This window comes from Rhinatrema bivittatum, chromosome 6 (assembly GCF_901001135.1).
Source record: "Rhinatrema bivittatum chromosome 6, aRhiBiv1.1, whole genome shotgun sequence".
NCBI lineage: Eukaryota > Metazoa > Chordata > Amphibia > Gymnophiona > Rhinatrematidae > Rhinatrema > Rhinatrema bivittatum.
This window is the reverse complement of record NC_042620.1, coordinates 110,090,507-110,112,504: the sequence shown is the minus strand read 5'-3', so window position 1 is coordinate 110,112,504 and position 21,998 is coordinate 110,090,507. Positions and strand designations below refer to the sequence as shown.

Here is a 21,998-nt window from a genome sequence, read left to right as displayed (position 1 = left end):
ACTGTAGCAATACTTGGCTAGGCAGGATGCCTGTGTTGAGGCAAGTGGAACGGGGAGTCCAGAGAGCTCTTATATAGGGCTGAGGTGCTGATGTCAATGGTGTGCGCCACAGGCATCACTACAGGAGTAGCAGTCATGGCGGTGACATGCATAGCGTGAGGAGAGACTGGTGGCGTCCTGCCATGAAACAAGGCTCAACTGTTGGCGGTATTGGGGGAAAGTCCAGCGATTTGTGGACCTTCCCAGTGAGCCATGAATCCTAACAATAGAGTATAATGATGTCATCAGGGTGCACCCACAGTAATCCTGTGCACTGGAGCTATAAAATACTGACAGGCCGATTCAATAAAGATTGCGGGAGAACAGGTGCCACCTCTCCTGGGCATGCAATCTTATATTTAAATGAGGGGTTGTGCTAAAAGGAGGCACTAGGGGCGCGTAATCTGTCACCTGCTGTCAGCGGGTTCAGGAAACAGCTCAATTTTAGGAGCATCGGTTTTTGAACCCGCTGATAGCGATCGGTTAGGAAAATGGACGCTGGTAAAATTGGGCGTCCATTTTCCTATCCTGACTGGCCTACACATTTAAACATTTATTTTTTTTTTACATTTTTTGTTTCTCTGATTTAATATTGCTAGGATATTAAGTTGGAGGGTGTATAGAAAAACAGTATTGACCTCACTGCGGATTGACTGCACATTTTTCTTTTTGAATGAGGGGTGACTAACTACTAGCCTCATCAACATGAATTTGCATGTGATGACCACTATTAATTTTCAGGGGGTTTGGCCATGCATTTAAGGCGCTAAACCCCTTACAGTATAAGTGGTTATAGATGCCCGTCGAAAACACCGGCCAAATGGGTGTAGAACAGTGTGCAATGCTGAGCGTACTTTACAGAATCGGCCTGAGTTAATGAGGGCCCTAGACAGAGTTACAGGATACGAGGATCAAGCCGCCGGGGGCTATGCTGGACTCAGTACCTTGAGGTATGGGATGCCAGCTGCTATGCAGCACTTCGTGGTTGGCAGCATGTTACAAACTGATTCCCTCACAGGCTTCTTCGTTCAAATGTAGTTGAAAAAAATTGTTTGCTTTTGCCTCTATGAAAAGCTTCTTTTTTAATTCTCTCTTATTAATGTTTTACATCTAACTTGCCAATACTTATGCTCTTTCTTCTTTTCATTTGGATTTGCTTTCCATTTTCTGAAAGATGTCTTTTTGGCTTCAATTGTCTCTTTAAGAACATAAGAATTTGCTATACTTGTCCAGACCAAGGGTCCATCAAACCCAGCGTCCTGTTTCCAACAGTGGCCAATCCAGGTCACAAGTACTAGCAAGTACCCAAACATTAAATAGATCCCATGCTACTAAACTAGTAATAAGCAGTGGCTATTCCCTAAATCAACTTGATCAATAACAATTTATGGACTTCTCCTCTAGGAACTTATCCAAACCTTTTTTAAACCCAGCTACAATAACTGGCTTAACCACATTCTCTGGCAATGAATTCAAGCTTAATTATATGCTGAGTAAAAAATAATTTTCTCCAATGTTTTAAATGTGCTACTTGCTCACTTCATGAAATTCCTTCTAATCCTTTTATTAACTAAAAGAGTCAATAACTGATTCATATTTACCAATTCAAGTCCTTTCAGGATTTTATAGACCCCTATTATATCCCCCCTCAGCTATCTTTTCTCCAAGCTGAACAGCCCTTACCGCTTTAACCTTTCCTAGGGGAGCCATTCCATCCCCTTTATCATTTTGGTTGCTCTTCTCTGTACCTTCTCCAGTGCAACTATATCTTTTTTGAGATGCAGCGACCAGAACTGCACACAGTAGTCAAAGTACGGTCTCACCATGGAGCAATACAGAGGTATTGACATTTTCCATTTTATTCACCATTCCCTTCCTAATAATTGCTAACATTGTTTGCTTTTTTGACTGTCAACAGCACACTGAGCCGGTGATTTCAATGTATTATCTGTTATGATGCTTAGATCTTTTTCCTGGGTAATAACTAGAGATGTGAATCGGAACCGGTATCGGTTCCGATTCACATCGTGAAATTTTTATCTTGCAGTCCGATCGGGTTTTTTTTCATAGGCTGCGCCCGAGCCGATAACCAAAAAATACAGCCGACTCTTTAAATGAGTTTGTTAGTATCCCCCCAACCCTCCGGACCCCCCCCCAAATGTTTAAATACCTGGTGGTCCAGCGGGGGTCCCGGGAGCATTCTCCTGCGTTCGGGCCGTCGGATGCCAGTAAACAAAATGGTGCCGATGGCTCTTTGCCCTTAGCATATGACAGGGTATCTGTGCCATTGGCCGCTCCCTGTCACATGGTAGGAGCAATGGACGGCCGGCGCCATCTTTAAAAATGGCGCGGGCCATTTTCAATCGTCAGATAAACGATTCACATCCCTAGTAATAACTCCTAATATGAAACCTAACATTGTGTAACTACAGCATGGGTTATTTTTCCCTATATGCATCAACTTGCACTTGTACACATTAACTTTTATCTGCCATTTGGCTGCTCAATCTTCCAGCCTCTCAAGGTCCACCTGCAATTTATCTCAATCCGCTTGTGATTTAACAACTTTGAATAATTTTGTATCAACAGCAAATTTGATCACCTCAACTGTTGTTCCCATTTCCAGGTCATTTATAAATATATTAAAAAGCACCAGTTCAAGTACAGATTCCTGAGGCACTCCACTGTTTACCTTTTTCCACTGAGAAAACTGACCATTTAATCCTACTGTTTCCTGTCTTTTAATCCGTTTACAATCCACAAAAGGACACTGCTTCCTATCCCATGACTTTTTAATTTTCTTTGAAGTCTCCCATGTCAAATGCCTTCTGAAAATCTAAATACACTACATCTACTGGCTCTCCTTTATATATATGTTTATTAACCCCTTCAAAAAAAATGTAACAGATTTGTGCAGCAAGATTTTCCTTGGATAAATCCATGCTGGCTGTGTCCCATTAAACCATGTCTAATGGTTTAATAGGACACAGTCAACATGTTCTGTGATTTTGTTCTTTAGAATAGTTTCCATGATTTTTCCTGACAATGAAGTCAGGCTCACCGGTCTATAGTTTCCTGGATCACCCCTGGAGTCCTTTTAAAATATTGGGAAAGATATTTCACCTCACTGTTTAACCATGCTTGAAGTCATTTGGTTTTCCTTTGACCTTTTTTAATGCTTGGAATATATTTTGTCTTCCAAGATAGTATTTTTAAACAATTTCTGACTCAGGTAAATTTTTAACTTTTCTAATTACTTCTTTTAGCTTTTCTAAATTTCCTCATTTTATTGTAGTTTTCCTTTTTAAAGTTAAATGCTTCTGTAGTAGTTTTACGTAATGTCCTCCCTCCAGGGATGATATCAAATTTGATTGTATTATGATCACTATTGCTAAGTGACCCCACCAAGTCCTGCATTCACCGAGGACTAGATCTAAAATAGCTCCCCTTCAAGTCAGTTCCAGGACAGCTGCTCCTTGAAGCAGTCATTTACAGTATCTAGAAACTTTACCTCCTTAGCATGTTCATGAGACATTTACTCAAACAATACTGGGGTAATTGAAATCTCCCATTATTGCCAATTGTATTTGCCTAATTTCTGTTAGCATTTCATTTTCTGATTCTTCTTCCTGACCAGACCGATGATAGAATGGAGAAATTACTACTTACCTGATAATTTCCTTTTCTTTAAAGAAGACAGGTTAATCCACAACCAGTGGGTTATGCACCTCTACCAGCAGATAGAGATGGAGCAAAGCTGATAACATGATATATATATATATATCCCAGCACTGACATCAGCCCGCCAGTATTCTCTGCAAAAGCCAGTTGTGGACAACTAAACAATACATGATCATAACTATTAACAGACAACCATTCAAGCACTCAATTAACAGGAAAAACATTGAGCTCAGACAAGCAGTGTAATGTCATTAATCTAGGGACTGAATCTGACACTTATCAGTAATCCCCGGAAATGCAGCCACTCAGAACATCACCACCACCATCTGGAAGCCAAGGCGGGAAGGTGAATTAACCTGTCTTCATTAAAGAAAAGGAAATTATCAGGTAAGTAGTAATTTCTCCTTTCTTAGCATTCAGACAGGTTAATACACAACCAGTGGGATGTACCAAAGCTACTCCTGAATAGATCTGGAGGCTAACGCAGTCCAATCAACACAGCACAAGCGAGACTGCATCCTCCTGGGTCTGCACATCCGGATGGCAATGCCTGGAAAAGATGTGTAAGGAGGACCATGTTGTAGCTCGCAAATCTCGACGGGAGATAGCCTGAGTCCTAGTGAAATGAGCCCTAACCTGACTAGGCAATGGCTGCTCAGTATCCACAAAAGTGGCCATGTTAACCTCTTTAATCCAGTGGGCTATCGTAGCCCAGGATGCCAGCAACACCCCGTTTACCCCCACTGTGGAATATAAACAGCTGTTGTGTCTTCCTGAGAGGTTTAGAACCTCCAATACCTCATGATATGCCGCTTGACATCCAGGGTCTGTAAAAAAACGATATTCATCCACATCTCACTCCCTGTCCATTATTGGCAGGGAAACCGATTGATTCAAGTGAAAATCGGAGACCACCTTTGGCAAAAAAGATGGAACAGTTCGCAGATGAACTGCTCCCGGAGGCACTCACAGGAACAGTTCCCGGCAAGACAGAGCCTGCAGCTCAGAAACTCTATGTGCAGAACACCATCCTCAAGTAAGTAACCTCATGGAGAGGCTACGCAGTGGTCAAAAGGGTTCGTTTTTCGGTTCAGGGGTGAGCCATTTCGGTCCACCCCGAATCAGAAAGTTTTTTTCATTGCCAATTTCATTTTTTTTTTTTCCAAAATATTTTATTGAGTGAGCAGGCACATGGAAAAATCAGCAAAATGAAGAAATACCGTACAAGCTCAACACACATTTTCATACATGTAGAATTAAACCCCTGTATATATATATATGAGTAAATTGCCCACAAGCCCTTCCCTCCCTCCCCTCCCACACTCCCACCCATTCCCCGAGAATCTCCGGACGATTCGTCTTCACCTTCGCCTCTGTGGAAGGCCCACCTAGAATCCGAGCCCACCACATCACGTGATCAATTTCATTTTAAAAACAGAAAAAAAAAGCCCCAAGCCTTCAAATCTAACTAGATTGGAGTGTTTTTTTTTCTTAGATGTGTAGCTGTTGGGGGAAAAAAAATCGATAGGAAAACCCACAAAACTTTGTGGGTTTTCCTATCGGTTTTTTTTTCTTCCCAAAATGCAACGAAATAGGAAATAACGACGAAATTTCCTATTTGCTGCAAACGACTGCAGGTCTCTAATACCTTTCACCACATCCTCTGGCAATTCCAGAGCTTAATTATGCGTTGAGTAAAAAAATATTTTCTCTTATTAGTTTTAAATGTATTACCCAGTAACTTCATTGTGCGTTCCCTGGTCTTTGTACTTTTTTTTAAAAGAGTAAACAACTGATTAACGTTTACTCGTTCCATTCTACTTATTTTATAGACCTCTTTCATATCTCCCCTCAGCAATTTCTTCTCCTAGCTGAAGCGACCTAACCTCTTTAGCCTTTCTTCATAAGGGCATTTTTCCATCCCCTTTATCATCTTGGTTGACCTTCTCTGTACCTTTTCTAATTCTGCTATATCTTTCTTGAAATGTAGTAACCAGAACTGAACACAAGATGAGGATGCATCATTGAGCGAAATAGAGGCATTACGATATTTTCTGTTTTTTTCTTCCTTTCCTAATAATCCCTAGCATTCTATTTGCTTTCTTGGCTGCTGCTGCTGCTGCATACTGAGCAGAATGCAATGTATTTTCAACCATGAGACCTAGGTCCTTTTCCTGACTAGTGACTCAATGTGGAACATTGCATTTTGTAGCTATAAGTTAGGTTTGTGGCATGGTGTGGACTCTTAGTCGCTGTGGCGATGACTCCTCCCACTAGGAGGGGCCTAGTAGGAAACCACAGAGATAGGCTAGACTCAGAGAGCAGACACTGGAGATGGAAAGCTTTATTGTACTGCTGTAGATAGATGGTACTTGTGCAGGAAGAAATGGCACTGAAGTCCAGCAAGGTGCCAATATGCTCAGACAATCTCAGATGTAGAAGTCTCAACCAGATGTTCAAGGTTGGTAGTGTTCTGCAAAGTGGGATAAGCCGAACCTGGTGGGTGGAAATGGAGAGCTGGATCATAAAGGTACTCACTGAAGAGTAGTGCAGGAATCCTCCTGGTAGATGATAAAGGTGGGACTCGAGGTCTGTGGTGCAGGATACTCTGAGCTGGTAAGGCCCTCGAGGAGCGAGTACCTGGAAGCGCAGATAATCCTGAAATGAAAAGAGAGACCCCCGAGGAGCGGTTATCTGAGTTAGTAGAAGGAACCCTGAAGGGTAGTTGGAAGTGAGAGACCCCCGAGGAGCGGGTGCCCAGAGCTTCTTCAGGAGTGAGATACCCCGGAGGGTAGCGAGGAGTCTAAGCGTGCAGCTTAGAAGTGGTCAGAGTAGCTAAACCGAAGTCCTTGCTAACTCGTTCGTTAGGAGCGGAGGCTTAAATACCAGGAGTTATTGACATCATGCGGTGGGGACACCCCCGAGGTTCCTGCCATGACGTGTAGATAAGTGTAGGCAGCGTGCGCACGCGCGCCCTAGGAGGCCACGGGAAGGAGCATGGCGGTCGGGGACGCCCATGCTGAGTTGGAGACGCCGAGGGTTTCGACACTCGGCACCGGAGGCAGCCATCTTACCCATGGAGGAGGAGAAAAGTACAAAAGAAGTGAGGCACACTCAAAACTGATTATGTCGCCCCAAGACAGCAAAACACAGCTGGATGGGAAAATGCACATATACCTCTAACAAATCCAGAGACATATGAAACTCCCCCAACTATAATGCGATTATCAAAGAACATAAGGTTTCCCTGCAGAAATGAGCCACTTACAAACAATGGTCAACTCTCTTCAGATCCAGGATGGGGCAAAAAGAACTCTCCTTCTTGGGTACAATGAAATAAATGGAATATTGGCCTGTATTTTCTTGTGACATGGGCATTGGGATCAGGGCCCACAGGCTGAGCAGCCTTGACAATGTACACTCCACTACCTGTTTCTTCTGTGGAGAGCTGCAGGGAGACACCATGAAAATGTCCTAAGGAATGCTGAGAAACTCCAAAGCATAGGCGTCTCTTATCACCTCCAGAACCCACTGGTCTGACATGATCTTGACCTACATCTGATAAAAAGGAGAGGCAGGCGACCCCCTATCTCTTGTTCCCGGGGGTGAGTCGGCACAACCTCATTGAGGGGGGTCACCATCACTTGAGCCTGAGCCCTGTCTGGGCTGCCTGGGATGAAGGACTGAGACCTACCCAAAGGTCAAGCCCTCTGAGAAGCTGCTCCTCTGTAGGGTCAAAAATGTTTGAAACCCCTAGCTTGACCTCTCACAGTGAACAAGCGCGGCGCCTACTTTTTATCTGCTGGTACCAAGGAACCTGGGACTCACCTCACTTTTTGACTTTTTTCCCCAACTCATTCCCAAACAAGAGTGAGCCTTTAAAAGGCAATTTCGTAAGATCAGACTTTGAACTTGTATCGGCCAACCAATTCTTCAGCCATAACTGATGCCCGGCAACTATCACCAAAGCTGTCCCTTTGGTAGAAGTGCGGACCAGGTCACAGCCTGCAACCACCAAAAAGGCGGCTGCCGTTCCATCACTGCCCTGGAATTTAAACCAGACTCATCGACTTCATGAGAGAAAGGCAAGCAAGAGCGAGCCACCAGGGAGCAGCAAGAGGCTATCTGGAAATTCATTGCCATCGCCTCAAGACCTGCTTAAGGATAGCCTCAATTCTCTTATCCTGTGCATCCCTCAATGCTGCTCCCCTTCTGCGGAGATAGTTGCTGCTTGGCGAAGGCATACACCAGTACATCCACTTTCAGAAGGCGCAACTGCTCTCTCGCCGCCGGCTCCAGGGGTTACAGCACTTCCAAAGCTCATCCCCCCTTTAAGATTAGCTTCCGGGGCACCCATTCAAGATTAATTGATTCTTAAATAGCATCCATAATGCTTTATGCAAAAATTAAAATGGGATTCTTTTTTTGTTCAGACATGGAATCAGCAACCAGCATCCCCAGTATCTTTAGTGTCTGAGATCAGAGCCAGCAACTCATCTCTATGAAAGAAATGGAACATTGCTCTATACGGCTTCAACCCCGGAGGAATTTCCCCATCCTTCCGAGAGTAAGGATCGCCTTCATCATCCGTGCCATCTGGGTCCTTATCAGCGTGACCTGTAGCAGGTCTAGACATACTCAGATGCTTACCCATGGCACCAAGCGTGCGGGGATCCACAGTCTGCAAACCTGAACTCTTAGGTTTTGCCGGCTCTGCTGACTGTGCCTGAAAAAAGGAATGCAGCCCTTGAAAACATTCCACCCAAGGGCAGAAGGATGCATTCTAAAACCAGGGGGCATCTGAAGAACCAGTTAGGGGAGCCCCAAAAGCAGGCAAAACCTCTGACAAGTCCCCCTTCAGTCCCATTCCTGCATCATGCTGGGAAGGGCCAGGCTCTGCCAAAATCAGCTGGAGACAACTCTCCCTGAACCTCCAAGCATCACTGACACAAGTTAGAGGAGATGCTAGGCTGAGATGCCCGAATATGGCAAGCAGCACAAAGGGTAAGGCACTTAGGCTTCTTTGCTACTAGTGCCATGGATAAACACCCACTAACAGCATGCTCCCAAAGGAGTCTGACAATTGTGCGCCCAACTGCCCGCCCGACCACATAAGCAAACCTGGACAAGGCACCCCAAAACAAGCTCTGTCTAACAAGTGCACACTACGGACGCCAAAATTTAGGCATCTAATACGCCATCCAGGTAAGTGCCTACCTGAGTGTACAAGCATGAACCAACATCAAATACTGTTTTGTGGCAAACTGCGTGTAGAAAGCGCGCAGATGTCATGGCTTACCACGTGGCATCTGAGCAAAGCCTGAGAACAGGGACTAGCCAAAAGGCTGCTCATCCCACCAAGCTGCCATGACTCCCCAAGCTGCCCTGAAGGCAGGAATGAACATTAGATCAGCACGCCGAGGCTCAGAGGCCAGAAGCGGAATGAAATCCCTATAATTATCTCCCCCCTTTTTTTTTTTTTTTTAATTTACTCTTTACCTGAGCTCAGCCCATCCCGACTGAGTACAGAGTCGGTCTCTGGCTGGGGGGTGGGGGTGGGGGGGGGGAGAAGGGCAAAGGCCTTCACTGCCGCGCTCGGCTTCCTGCACCACGAGCCTCTTGGCTGTTTCTCTCTCTATAGCTAGGTCCACACAGGAAAACCAGTTACCACACTGAGGCACACTACCGAGGGAGGGATCTGCAGATATTACCTCAGGAAAACTCGACTGAGGGACCATAAGGTATCACCACAGGATAGCGGGGCTAATTAATTTCCTTCTTTTCTTTTTTTACAAGCAATCTCCAGTAGGGAGATGAACATCCACCATGTGCTAGAAATGGTGAATACTGGCAGGCTGGGGTATATATACATTGATGTCAGCTTTGCTCCATCTCCATCTGCTGGTAGAGGTGCATAACCCACTGGTTGTGGATTAACCTGTCCGAATGCTAAGAAAACACCTACTGCTATACTCTTTCCTGTCACTCGTGTGACAGGAAAGAGTATAGCACAAAATGCATTGTGAAATCCATAAAAGATTTCACAATGCATTTTGTTTCCTGCAGGACTTTTATTCTGCTTGACTCTATGCCATTCTTAAAATCTAATACCACTCCTCCACAAATTTGATCTGCCACGTCAGATCAATACAGTTTGTATTCTGGTTTCACAGTGTCCCATTGGTTATGTTTCTTTTACACCAATATCACGCAACCATGCTAACCTTCTCCCACAAAACCACCAAACTGGCTGCTACTAGAGCTCGCCTACTCTTTGTATCAGGACCAACCCTTTGGAACACTATGCCAGTAGATCTTCGCCAAGAGGCTTGCCATAAAACATTCAAACGAAAACTCAAAACATGGCTTTTCACTAAGGCTTTCAAATAGTACTTATCACCAAAACTCACGCATTTTGCTCACCCTTCAATCATCTTTGCTGACAATATTCTTTCCCTGCCACACAATGCCTTTCCCTTCACCACCCCTCAGCCCTCCTCTATACCTCTTATCTACCCTCCCCTATTAGTCCCTCCCCCCCTCCCTTAACGCCCCTCTTCTCCCTCGTCCCTGCCCGTCAGATCCCCCAGTTCTAACTTTATGATCTCGCATATGTTAACTATCTCTCATAGTTGCTACCATCTTGGATTTTCAACTTCACGCCTTGATTTACATAACTTCAATAATGTACACTTTGTAAATAGTTCTATAAACATATGCTATATATCCTCCCCAATGCATCTACTGTAAATAGTTCCTTGCAATCTGTGCATCTCCTCCTTTCCCTCCCCCATGTAACCCTTGCAATTCATCATTCCCCTCCCTATATGCAATAAACTCTCCTCCCCTCCACTTTGCATTCTATGCATTCTGTCCATCCTCATCCCCCCCCTCCCCTCTACCCCCTTTCCCCCTACTTCATCCCCCAAACATTTCTCTCAATATCATCTGTTATCCAACAACCTCTATTTAAGTCTCTCAATTTAAGCCTCATTTATTGTATAGTTTTAATCACTGTTTTCCTATAAGTTCTATGTAAAGCCTCTGTTTTGCTGATTTTGAAGTTATAATGTAAACCGAACTGATGTTATTCTACGAAGTCCGGTATATAAAAACCACAAATAAATAAATTATGTCTATACCTTTTTTAGATTTCTGGCATTTACATATAACTTAGAGTGTGTTCTTATTTGGAGAAGAGTAGCAGCCTAGTGGTTAGAGCCAGAAGCTATAAGCCAGGTTTCAAATTCCACTGATATGCCTTGTGACCTTGGGCAAGTCACTTTACCTTCCATTGCCACAAACTGTCAGGATTCCCTTCAAGGGAGAGCAAGGTAGGAGTCTGGAGAAGACCTGGGACTTATTAAGCAGCAGTCTAAGGAAGGAGGCTGCATCAAAGAACATGCTCACCATGCAAGATCCAAGATGGGGTCCTCACCTAACTCCTCGGCCCCTTCTTGTGGGTTGAACCAAAAAGTGCAGGCCACAACCAGGGCTTGGAGTTTCTACAGAATACCTGAAGGCCTGGGTGGGCATAGGGCATCAAGGTCTTGTAATAGCCAGTAACTAAGTGGACGAAGAATGTGGCATACATTAGGAATCTGGTGTAGACCAAGAATCCAGCAAGGAAAAAAAGAATCAGAAGTAGTTCAGGAATCCAGGGGCAGTCAGACAGGGCCTCAAAAGACTTTTTGGACCAGCAAGTGGACCAGTTTCCACCTGCCAGCAGACATGCTGCAGCATCACACAAAGTTCTTCTGCTGACTGCCAGCACTTCCCCAGCCTGCAGCAGCAACCACCTTCCCCACTCCCCGTACCATTTGTCCTGGCTTTGTCTACAGTGGGCTGCTACTTATCTCTCCTTTTAGCTTTATCTGGCTGCACGTATGCAGGTGAGCACTACAGCTTGCAAGATGTCTTGCAGGTACCTGACTGCCCCCTTACCCCCTTTACAATCATGAGCACAGACGTTTACTCTGACTTATCCATCCCTTAAGATTAAGCTTGTTTCACCTTCAGGTCTACAGCGTTTTTCTATTGGTTGCTGGTGCCCTACACAGCCCTGCTGACTCCTGGCCCTTCCCACACGCTGCTGTAGGGTTGCGAATACATACCGTCTACCCCACCCCTCTCTTCCACTACTCCCTAGGCAGCTAGCCTACATACAATTTAAACTCTTGTTTTTTGTCTAACTCCCAATTACTGATAGAAGTTTGGGTGGGTAGCATAGCATTCTAATAACAGACTACATTATCAGGCAGCTAGTCTACTACCGAGATGTTTTTTTTTTTTTTGCTTTTTGCTCACCTCACAATAACCAGTGGGATGCACAGTAATCAGACAGCAGACTCGATTACTTGGCAACTAGCCTATTGCCTCGATTTCTGAATCCCAGCTACTCACAAAAAATCATCGGTGGGCCATGTAGTAATACAACAGACTGGGCACAGAAGAAAGTGAAAAATCATCGCAACAATGAGCACTCAAAATCCTACTTCTCTCCCTAATCATCACTGCCTATCTTCTGCAACCTGCAGCTTCAGAACAAGCATAAGCTACAGCTCCCTTTACTTGATACCAAGTCCTCCATCGCACCCCTCAGTGTCCCCAATCCCCATCAAACACAAGCATCACGTGATAGAGGACACATCACCGACCAGTACAGTAACTACCTCCTTTGCCCAACTGTCTCCAATCCCCACCAGACACATGATCCACTAGGCAGGACTTTTCTCTGGCTCCACCCCTAGCCCGCACCATAAGCCAGCACCAAAACCATTTCAATCATTTTTTTTCACGTGCCTACAGGCCATTATGCTCTCTAGTATCTGCCAGACTGCTAACGTAATCGCACGCCTAATGGGAGGTCCTACGGCAGCGCGTTGCCGCTTCTGTAGGAAGTGACGTTAAGTGACGTTAGCGTGCCGATGACGTACTGCGTGCGACTACGTCCCCACGTTGAGTTCGCCCGGCACCTGCGCGGCGCAGGAGCGGAGAGATTGCGGCGCAGCCATTACGACAGCTGCTGCTGCGGCCGCCTGTCCCGCGCCTGCAGTGGCCGTTGCCGGCTGGGCGGTGTGGAGGAGGAGGTGGCGGTGGTATCCGTGGTAAGTGAGCGCCGCGGTGGAATACAACGAGCTACTGGTTGGTGGTGGCAAAGAGGGGGTAACCAGTTTTTTTTTGGGGGGAAGGGGCACTTGCTACCCCTTGCCCCCTCCCCGTAGCGACGCCACTGTCGTCATGGGATATAATCTGTTGCAAAAGCAGGAAGATTGCACAGTTACTGCCTTCCTTTGTTTTGTCTGACTGCATTGTGAAGCTTGAGTCCAAGTCATGAATAATTTGTTCGAAAACCGGAAAAAAGCTGGGGCGTTTTAAAAGACTGGAGCAAGTGGGATTCAATTCCTTAAAATAAAAAAAAACCCCAAAACCCCCAGCTACATAGGATAATAGAGAATAGTCATTGTGTTAACAAAAATTGTAACCTGCATTGAACAGTTTTATATTAAACTTATATTGCAATGCTTAAGTGATGCTGCTAAATATCACAAGGATTTAGTAGTCCGTAACAAAAGTAAATATGCAAATGCATATCTAGAGACTTAATGTATGTTTGTCTATCAGAATGCCTTGAAGGAAACAAAGAAAGCAAAATTTCATGAGGCAACAATAACTGAGGCGACTGAGTAAAATACTAGCTCTGCTGTGAAGGCAATTGCATGACAAAAAAAACCCCAAAAACCTCTTGCTAATAATCTGACCATTCTTATGGGGACGTATCACTTCTCAAGTATTGCCTATACTACAGATCGACACATTTTGTTCTGTAGTTTACCATAACATCTTGTTTACCATCAAGAATGGGAAAATTCCTGTGCCACTAAAAATTGGTGCCTTTTGCTTGCCCAATCCAAGGATGAGCTGCTACGGTAGGGCCCAGGCATGGGCCTGGCCCAAACGCTGTGGCTCCTCCCAAGAAGTGTCATCTCCACTGCAGTTAAGCCCTTGGGTAGGAGGAACCACTGCCAACAACAAAAAGTTATATTAGTTTGCGGTAGACTAAGCTTCTTAAATAATTAGAGAGAAAAAGGAATAAAAATTAAAAAATGGACAAAAAGCAAAAACAAAAAAAAAATGGAAAAGAAATCTGAAATAAAACAAAACTGTAAAGAGAGCATAAAAAGTTATAAGAACAAATATTTTTGCCTTGGCTCCTGAAAAATTTTTCACTGACCCCCAAGTTTTCTAAATGTTTTCCACCCCAATTGCCATCATTCATTATTCATTAAAATCCTGTAGAAGACTTGTTTTATGTTGTTTATATAAACAATCAAAAGTAATTGTTATAACAGAATTGTACTACTAGTTATACCTTTGACGACTTGCAGGATATAACTATAAATTTGATTGATTTACTAAAATTAAATAGCATTCAATAAATATTGTAGTCAATTTATATATTTTGTATATATTTAGAAAGTTATTTCCCACTTGCTACCCTTTCCCCTGCTCTTGTAGTTCACCAGCACCCCTTCCCTCTACCTATCTTGTTATACACTAAAGTTTAATGTAAAGCCAGTTGCTGAATTTTGCAGTTATACTGTAAACCGATCAGATGTTCCAAACGATGAGCGGTATATAAAAAACCACAAATAAATAAATAGTCACTGGAGATCAGTTTTAGTTACATATAAAACTTTACTTTTCTCACAATGGTCAACAAATGATAGAAGTGGTTAATTGCTTTTGTTTAGATAAAAAGTACCTAACATTCGGGCTGATACAGTAAAAATGCGGGAGAGCGGGCGAACAGGCCACTCTCCTGTGCGCGTGATTCTGTATTTAAATGAGGCCCGGCTGTAAAAACAAGCAAAAGGAGGCGCTAGGGATACTAGCACGTCCCTAGCGCCTCCTTTTGGACCGGAGCGGCGGCTGTCAGAGGGTTTGACAGCTGATGCTCAATTTTGCCGGCGTCGGTTCTTGAGCCCGCTCGCAGCCACGGGCTCGGAAACCTGACGCTGGCAAAATTGAGCGTCCGGTTTTCGACCCGACAGCCGCGGGCCGACTTCAAATTTTTTTTTTTTACTTTTTTTACCCGGTACCCGAAGGTAGGCGCTAATTTCTGAAAGCAAAACGTACGGCTTGGCTGCACATTTTGTTTTCTGAATCGCGCAGGAATACTTAATAGGGCCATCAACATGCATTTGCATGTTGCGGGCACTATTAGGTTCAGGGGATTGGACGCGTGTTTTTAGCTCCTTACTGAATAAGGGGTAACGCTAGCACGTCAAAAATGCGCGTCCAATGGCGGGTTAACAGTGCGCTCCATCGGAGCACTGTACTGTATCGGCCAGATAGTGATTTATAAAAGTAAGTCAAAATCTTGAATTTAGCATGAAAATCAATTGATAGGAAATGTAATTATTTCAAGTCTGGGGCTTAGCAATATCTGTTAACTTTTATAACAAGTAAATAAGAGTCTCCATTAAGTCAAATATTGGTACAAAATCATTTTTTCATCAAGAACACTGTATGGGGAGTCATTAATGTCCCTTCAGACAAGAGACTCTAGAGACAAGCTGGCAACTATTAAATATATACAGCTCTTTGTCACACAAACAAAATCATTCCCTGTAATTAAGAACTGCAAAATTCTTTGAAGCATGTTTATTAACCTGTAATGTGTTATAGTCCCATTGCAAATAATAGAAACTGGTAAATAACGTGTTTTTCACAAGTGTTGATAAAGGCTACAGTGTATGCAGCTACTGTTTTTTCTTATGAAATTGGATTTTTATCTATAAATCCAGTAATTTTAAATATTTTTGCATTGACAGCTGATCTAATGTTTCCTTCTTATCCTACAGTAACCACCAACCACTTTGAGTATGCTAATCCAAGTTGGGTCTTGTTTTCATTTAGGCTTTTACAGCTGCAACACTATGTGGATTTAAAAAAAAATAATTATAAATGTAATTGTTAAATCTGGATAAATCTGAGGCTGTGCCTAATTGAGATTGAGTGAGTGGGGGACTGGACTGGTGACTTTCCTTTATGGTAGGCAGATGGAATGATATAATATCTTGAAATACTGATACCTGACAGTATATCTAGATTATGATATAAATATCCACATACTTCAGGACTCTAAATCCATGTCTTTATGGAGTTGGTTGCCTTTGTTGCATCTTTCACTGTTCAGTTTAAAAAATGCTAGCTTCTGATTTACATTGCTCTTAAATGGAGCAAAGAATTCAATTGTAATAAATTACTGTACTAAACAAACAACAGAACCTCAATGTACACTGCCTGAGGGAGAACCATGATACAAATCAAACTACTAAGATTGAAATCTATATTACTATATTTCTGTCTTGTTTTTAAACATTGGTTCTTTATAAAATAAAGGAGATTCATCTAATTTAAAAACATACTTGTATTGAAATGTTTAAAGATTATGCTTTACTATTGATGCACTTTTAATGGTCCTCCACTCCATCCCATAGTCTATAAACAGTTATCGGGGACCTGAAGTAAGACCTTTTCATGTATGGTGCCTCTTCTTTGTAACTCCATACCCAAAGAAGCCTGGTTAACAGATTATTTACATTTTAGGAAACTGCTAAAAACCTGGCTTTTTCATGTTGATTTTGTATTTGCCTATGTGGCTGTATTTTATTAGCCGAACCCTTATATCCTCTATTCTTGGTTTGTTTTTAGTTCCTGGTTTTCACAGAATTTATTCTTATGTATACTTAATGAGCAGTTTTACTGACTCTTGGTTTTAATCTATATATGTGTAAACAATCTTTTATTCTTTTTGATTTTATGGTATGTTGTATTGCTTTGTTTTATATTTTTATGCTATAATTCACCTTGAAGCTGATAAGGAAAGTTGGTGATAAATTAAAACATTGAAATGGATTGAAAACTAAAGCATATTGAAAATTGGACTGTTTGAAGACAATGTTAACCTCCTGAAAGGTTGGTTGCAATAGTGACTGGAAGGTCATCTTCCATTGGATAATAGATTTTCAGGGTTGTATAATCCAAAAGGACACTCATTTTTGTATTGTGGTATTACATTTTAATCCTGTTAGATATGGTTCTACAGTGTCTAATATTTGCTTTTTAAAATTCAGATAGTTTGTTCCTCTGCTGTTGTGTGTAGTCATGGGACTAGAGGTTGAAAGTGGTTATTGTTCATTGCTTTGTTTTGATACATTTGAAATCACCCTGACTATAGTTTCTTGCATGTGTTCTCGTGCTCTCTGAAAGAAACATTTTTTACTAATTGGAACTGTTTCTAGGTGCCATGGATGAGCTCCATAGCCTGGATCCAAGACGGCAAGAGTTATTGGAAGCCAGATTTACAGGAGGCGTGAGTGGTAGCACTGGAAGTTGCAGTGTTGGAGCTAAAGTAAGTAGGGCTATTTTTAAACCAGTTTTCTAATCTTGTCGCCTTTAATATTATTTCACTTAGTAATTACAGTTGTGTTTGTATGTTTCTAAAAAATATACATCTCACTATTCTGATAAGAAAAACAGATGACCTCTGACTTTTCAGATTTAGTTAATTTTGCTCTGGCAAAACCTGAGATATAAGCTTCATCATGTAAATAAGCCTTAGGTGCTACTGAAGATCTGTGTTAGGTCATTTAACTTCCTTTATGGTTGTGGGTTTTTTTTTTATGTTTTTAAAACAAATTTTTTAGGCCTTGATTATCTTTTTGAGTACTTCACTGAAGTGAACAGCTGAAGTGTTTCCATTTTTCTGTTACATCGTCGGGGGCCCCTTCTCTCAACAATATGGATTTGCAATCCAAAGACTGCTTTTCTTTTTTTTTTTCCTTTTTTTTTTTTCTGGTTATATCTGTATGTTCTATATTGATATCTATATCTCTATCAACAGATCCTTAGATTTCAAACTTAATGGTTGAAGAGCTCTAGATATTTCTTTGAAACAGAACATGACATTGAGTTAGTGAGTGAGAGATCATTTATGTAGAAGGTGGAGATTATAAGACAGAAATTCTATGACAGCAGAGCAACTAACCACATAGAGCATGTGACCTCCATTGTATGTCAGCACAGAATGTTCCAGATTTTTTAAGGATAAGCTTAAGTACATATGGCAGTTCCCTGTATACTGCTATAGGAGTGGAGTAGCCTAGTGGTTAGAGCAGTGGATTACAAACTAAGTTAAGGTTCACATCCCACTGCTGTTCCTTGTACCCTTGGGCAAGTTACTTTACTCTCCGTTGCCTCAAGTACAAACTTGAGGCGTGATTCATCAAGACATTTTCCTATAGACATAGAAGGGGAGAAATGCCTTAGTGAATCAGGCCCTTAGATTGTAAGCCCTCTAGGGATAAGGAAATACCTACAGTACATGAATGTCATCCCCTCTAAAGTACCAAAAGGCAGAATATAAATCAAAACGCTGCCACAAGAATAATAACCGGATGTAAAAAAAAACAGACCACATTACTCCTATTTTAAAGGCATTACACTGGTTACCAGTTGATAAACGTTTTGAATACAAGGTACTATGCATGTTGCATAAAGCAGTATATGGCAACCAAGTAGAATGACTAAATGCTGCAGTCAGGCTCCACACACCACAACGTAACCTCAGATCTTCAAATAAAGGGCTAAAGATCCCGCTACGACTCCACACCTCAAATAGACCGATTAGAGCTGCATATAAAGGAACCCTTCACGCTCCCCCCACCAGATCCACTCGTCACACCTCCACTAGGGAACGTGCCTTCTCCGTAGCTGGGCCATCTCTGTGGAACGCCATGTCTCCAGACTTACGACAAGAACACTGCCCGCGGACCTTTAAGAAAAAGCTTAAGACTTAGCTATTCAAACAAGCCTATCCTTAACCTTTTAATATGTAATGTTACATCCAGTAATTCATATTGTATATTATTGTTTTAACCAATATAATTTATCTGTTCCTCTTACATCTGTTATTCAAGATATACTACTACTCAATTGTTCCTTTCACCCTTTACCTTCTTCCTTCCAAGTTCTAGTAACCCTCGTTTTCATTGTAACTTACCTCTTCTCTTAACTCTACCAGTACCTTCCTAGCTATGACTACGATTAAGTTAATGTTAATATACCCTTGTTCGATGTAAACCGATGTGATATGACATGCGTCATGAACATTGGAATAGAAAAGAATAAAATAAATTCCTTCTTTAGCATCAGCACGTCTTACTACAGTCAGAGCAATCTCCCTAGCAGGCCCAGGATTGTGGAATACTCTTCCAACGAACTTAAGGATGCAGAGTGATTTAAAACTGTTTAGAAAACAGTTGAAAACCTGGCTCTTTGAGCAAGCTTATAAGGATGGCAATTGCTAAATTGAAAGTCATTCCACTTACATTACATAGTTTTTAAAAGCATTGTAAAGGGTATTATTTTTAGACCATCTTAATTTTCTTGTAGTTTAATGATTTATTTATTAATGTTATTAAATATTCACTTGTATTATATTTTACCTACTATCTTATTCTATCCCTAGAAGTTTAAAGGCTGGTATTTAGGGGTTTTTTTTCTCTAATTTATGATGTATTTGCTTCATTTATTTTTATGGATTTTATTGTTTAAGTATTAATTGTTATAGCTTTATTTTATTGTTTTATAGACTGTAAACCGTTGTGACAGCTCGTTCCAAATGACAGTATAAAAAAGTTTAGAAATAAATGAAATAAATAAACCCTGGAATCCCTCTGCTGTCAAAGTAGAATGTTCCTAGGACTGTTCCCCAGGTGTCAGTTTTTACTTATTTTGCCAGGTTACACTCCTCAGTGCCTTTTTTTTCTTTCATATTTTCTCCCTAGTCAAGGTTTTTTTTTTTTTATCCAAATTAAGTTGTTGATATTGCTGACTTGAGTAAATTTGCATCTTATTTTTATTTTGGGGAACCTCTGGTGTCCACAACATGATTGTAAAGGTTTGTGGGGGGTTTTTTTTTCCTAGCCTATTTTCTTTTCTTATATATTACTTCTGCATTTGATTTTTGCCTCATCGATTTTCATTTCAGTGGCCAAAAAGTAAGTCAGTGGCTTCAGGAAGGGCACAAAGTGCTCAGAAAGAATATCTTTTTTTTTGGTTCCTGACATTGAGTGCTAAAAGCAGAAGGGGATGGTTGAGACAGATGCTAGGCCCAGAGGGTGTCACCGGTTTGCCATGCTGCCACCCAGCAGCAGAAGTCATTTCTTGTGTTCTCTGCATAGCTGCTTCTTTGGAGGAGGACTGGCTGGCTATGTCAAAGGGAAGCAAAGCCCCCCCCCCCCCCACCAATCCAGCTGCATCGAAGGGGAACCCTCTCAATCCTTGGCTTCCCAGGGGGGTGCCATTTAGCCTTGTGATGGTCCTGGCTACAAGTACTTGGGCACAAGCTATGGTGTCTCTTGAGTGTAATATATTTGCAAAAATGTTTCCCTGATTTGTTTGGGCATGGGAAGGAAAGGCTGCCTTCATACCTGCTGTCTCCAAGCTCAAGAAAAAAGTCCAGGGAGGGGAACCACAGTTGCACTTGTGGCCAAAGTGATCCTCAGTTGCTCTGACACCTAACTTTGAAGATTGGTCCTTGCTCGAGTCATGGTAATGTATCGAAGGACTCAATCACAATTTCAGATGAGCAACAAGCCTCCAAAGAAGGCTTTGCATTGGCACTCCTTTATGACATGTGGCTGCAAGGGCTTGAATGGGTGTAGAGGTTACTCTTACTCTGAAGCATCCACATGTGGATTGACTCTCCTGACTGCTTGGTTCAAGGGCCATCCATAGGGCTTCAAACAGCACTGCATGGCCACTGAATATGTACAGTCCCTCATGAGACCTATAAGATCTTGGCCTTCAGCATTCTCTTTAGTTTCATTAGCTTGTCCTAACGCTTCTCTTCAACTCTTGGAGACTTCAGAGTCTGAAGTATCCATACTGGACTAATTTGTCGAGTAGTGCTAAAGAGAACCTTTCTCCAGACCTTTCCTCAGAGTATGATGAAAACTGTCCCATTTGATTGAGAGCCCAAATCACCTTTTACTTGGCCTTTTGAAGTACCTGGATGCATCAAAGGAATTGATGATACTTGTCCACCCTGTTCTACAGAAAGAACAGATGAGGATGTGGGAGTACTCACACTTGGTACTTCCTTTTAACAAGAAGGCTGATGTGATGTATCATGTCTAAGTAGCTCCAGGATTTGACAAGGTCCAGTTCCCTCATCAGGGCTTGGTGATCAAATCCGTGTTCAAGTGGTCTAAGAAGCCTAAAGTGTATACATCCATTCTCACAGGTTGTGAGCCCAAGACCCGCAGAAAATATCTAATTTATGGTAGGGAATTGTCACATCCCCCATCATGTATTTCCTTTTAAGTCTAGCATTGCAACAACAGGTTTTTATGAAACCTCTGGCATGTATTTACTTACCTGGACGATGGCAGGTCAGAAGCACATCTCAGACAGATGTACAAGTGCTGGAGGTGCTAGAGTTCATCATAAACTACCCCAAATCCAGCCTGAGCCTGTCAACTCAAATCTGAGTTCACTGGGGCTCTGCTAGATATGCCTGGGATGAAAGCCTATTTCCCTACCAACAGGGTCACTGAATTAATGTCCACAGTGAAGGGAGTCTTGTGGAGTCAGGAGATACTAGCCTCATAAATAGGGGTTTCATACCTAGGCCCTTAGTTTATCTAGGCAATGAAGTATTCCATTAATCTGGAGCTACAGAGAGTTTATTTACTTAAAATATTTATTACTCTGTCTAAAATCCTAGACAAGATACAAACTACATTCATAAAAACATCATACAAATCTTAACACATTTGTGTTGCCATACCTCAGTGTAAAGGCTTTGATCTTCATGCTTTTTCCAATATCTTATATATACATATTAAAATGCCTTCTTCACAAGTTCAGTTATAGCCAGTAAATCTGTATCGTAAAGAGGAAGCCTTTAAGTGTTTTCTAAATATCATCGTATTTGTCTCAGCCCTCAAAGTATCTGGTAGTACATTCCATCCACATCATAGGGCTTGTTTTTGCAAATATATGGTCTTGTATTTCGCATAAATGCAAATGAATGTTCTAAGGGCTTTCAGAGATATGGTGGCCGTAAAACTTGTCCTGGTTCAGACAGACATGTTCATGAACAAGTAAGGAGGAAACAGGATCATTGCTCCTGTAAAGAGATTTTCAAAATATGGGACTGGGCTATCCCAAGTGATGACCCTAAGAGGCACGTACCTGGCAGG

General features: G+C 42.2%; 1 protein-coding gene across 5 annotated transcripts in view; it reads left to right on the top strand.

Annotated features, from left to right (window-relative positions):
- Nucleotides 1-12,620: 12,620 nt before the first annotated feature.
- TLK1 (tousled like kinase 1) overlaps nt 12,621-21,998 on the top strand; it is a 388,382-nt gene continuing 379,004 nt past the window's right edge. For 2 of the 5 annotated variants that reach the window (XM_029605753.1, XM_029605751.1), the window contains exons 1-2: nt 12,625-12,827; nt 17,031-17,140. In XM_029605753.1, the coding sequence (XP_029461613.1) occupies nt 17,036-17,140 (105 nt within the window). In that variant the 5' untranslated portion in view covers nt 12,625-12,827; nt 17,031-17,035. Of the gene's footprint in view, nt 12,828-17,030; nt 17,141-21,998 lie in introns of all 5 variants that reach the window. The other 3 variants (XM_029605754.1, XM_029605755.1, XM_029605752.1) reach the window with 3 other exon arrangements.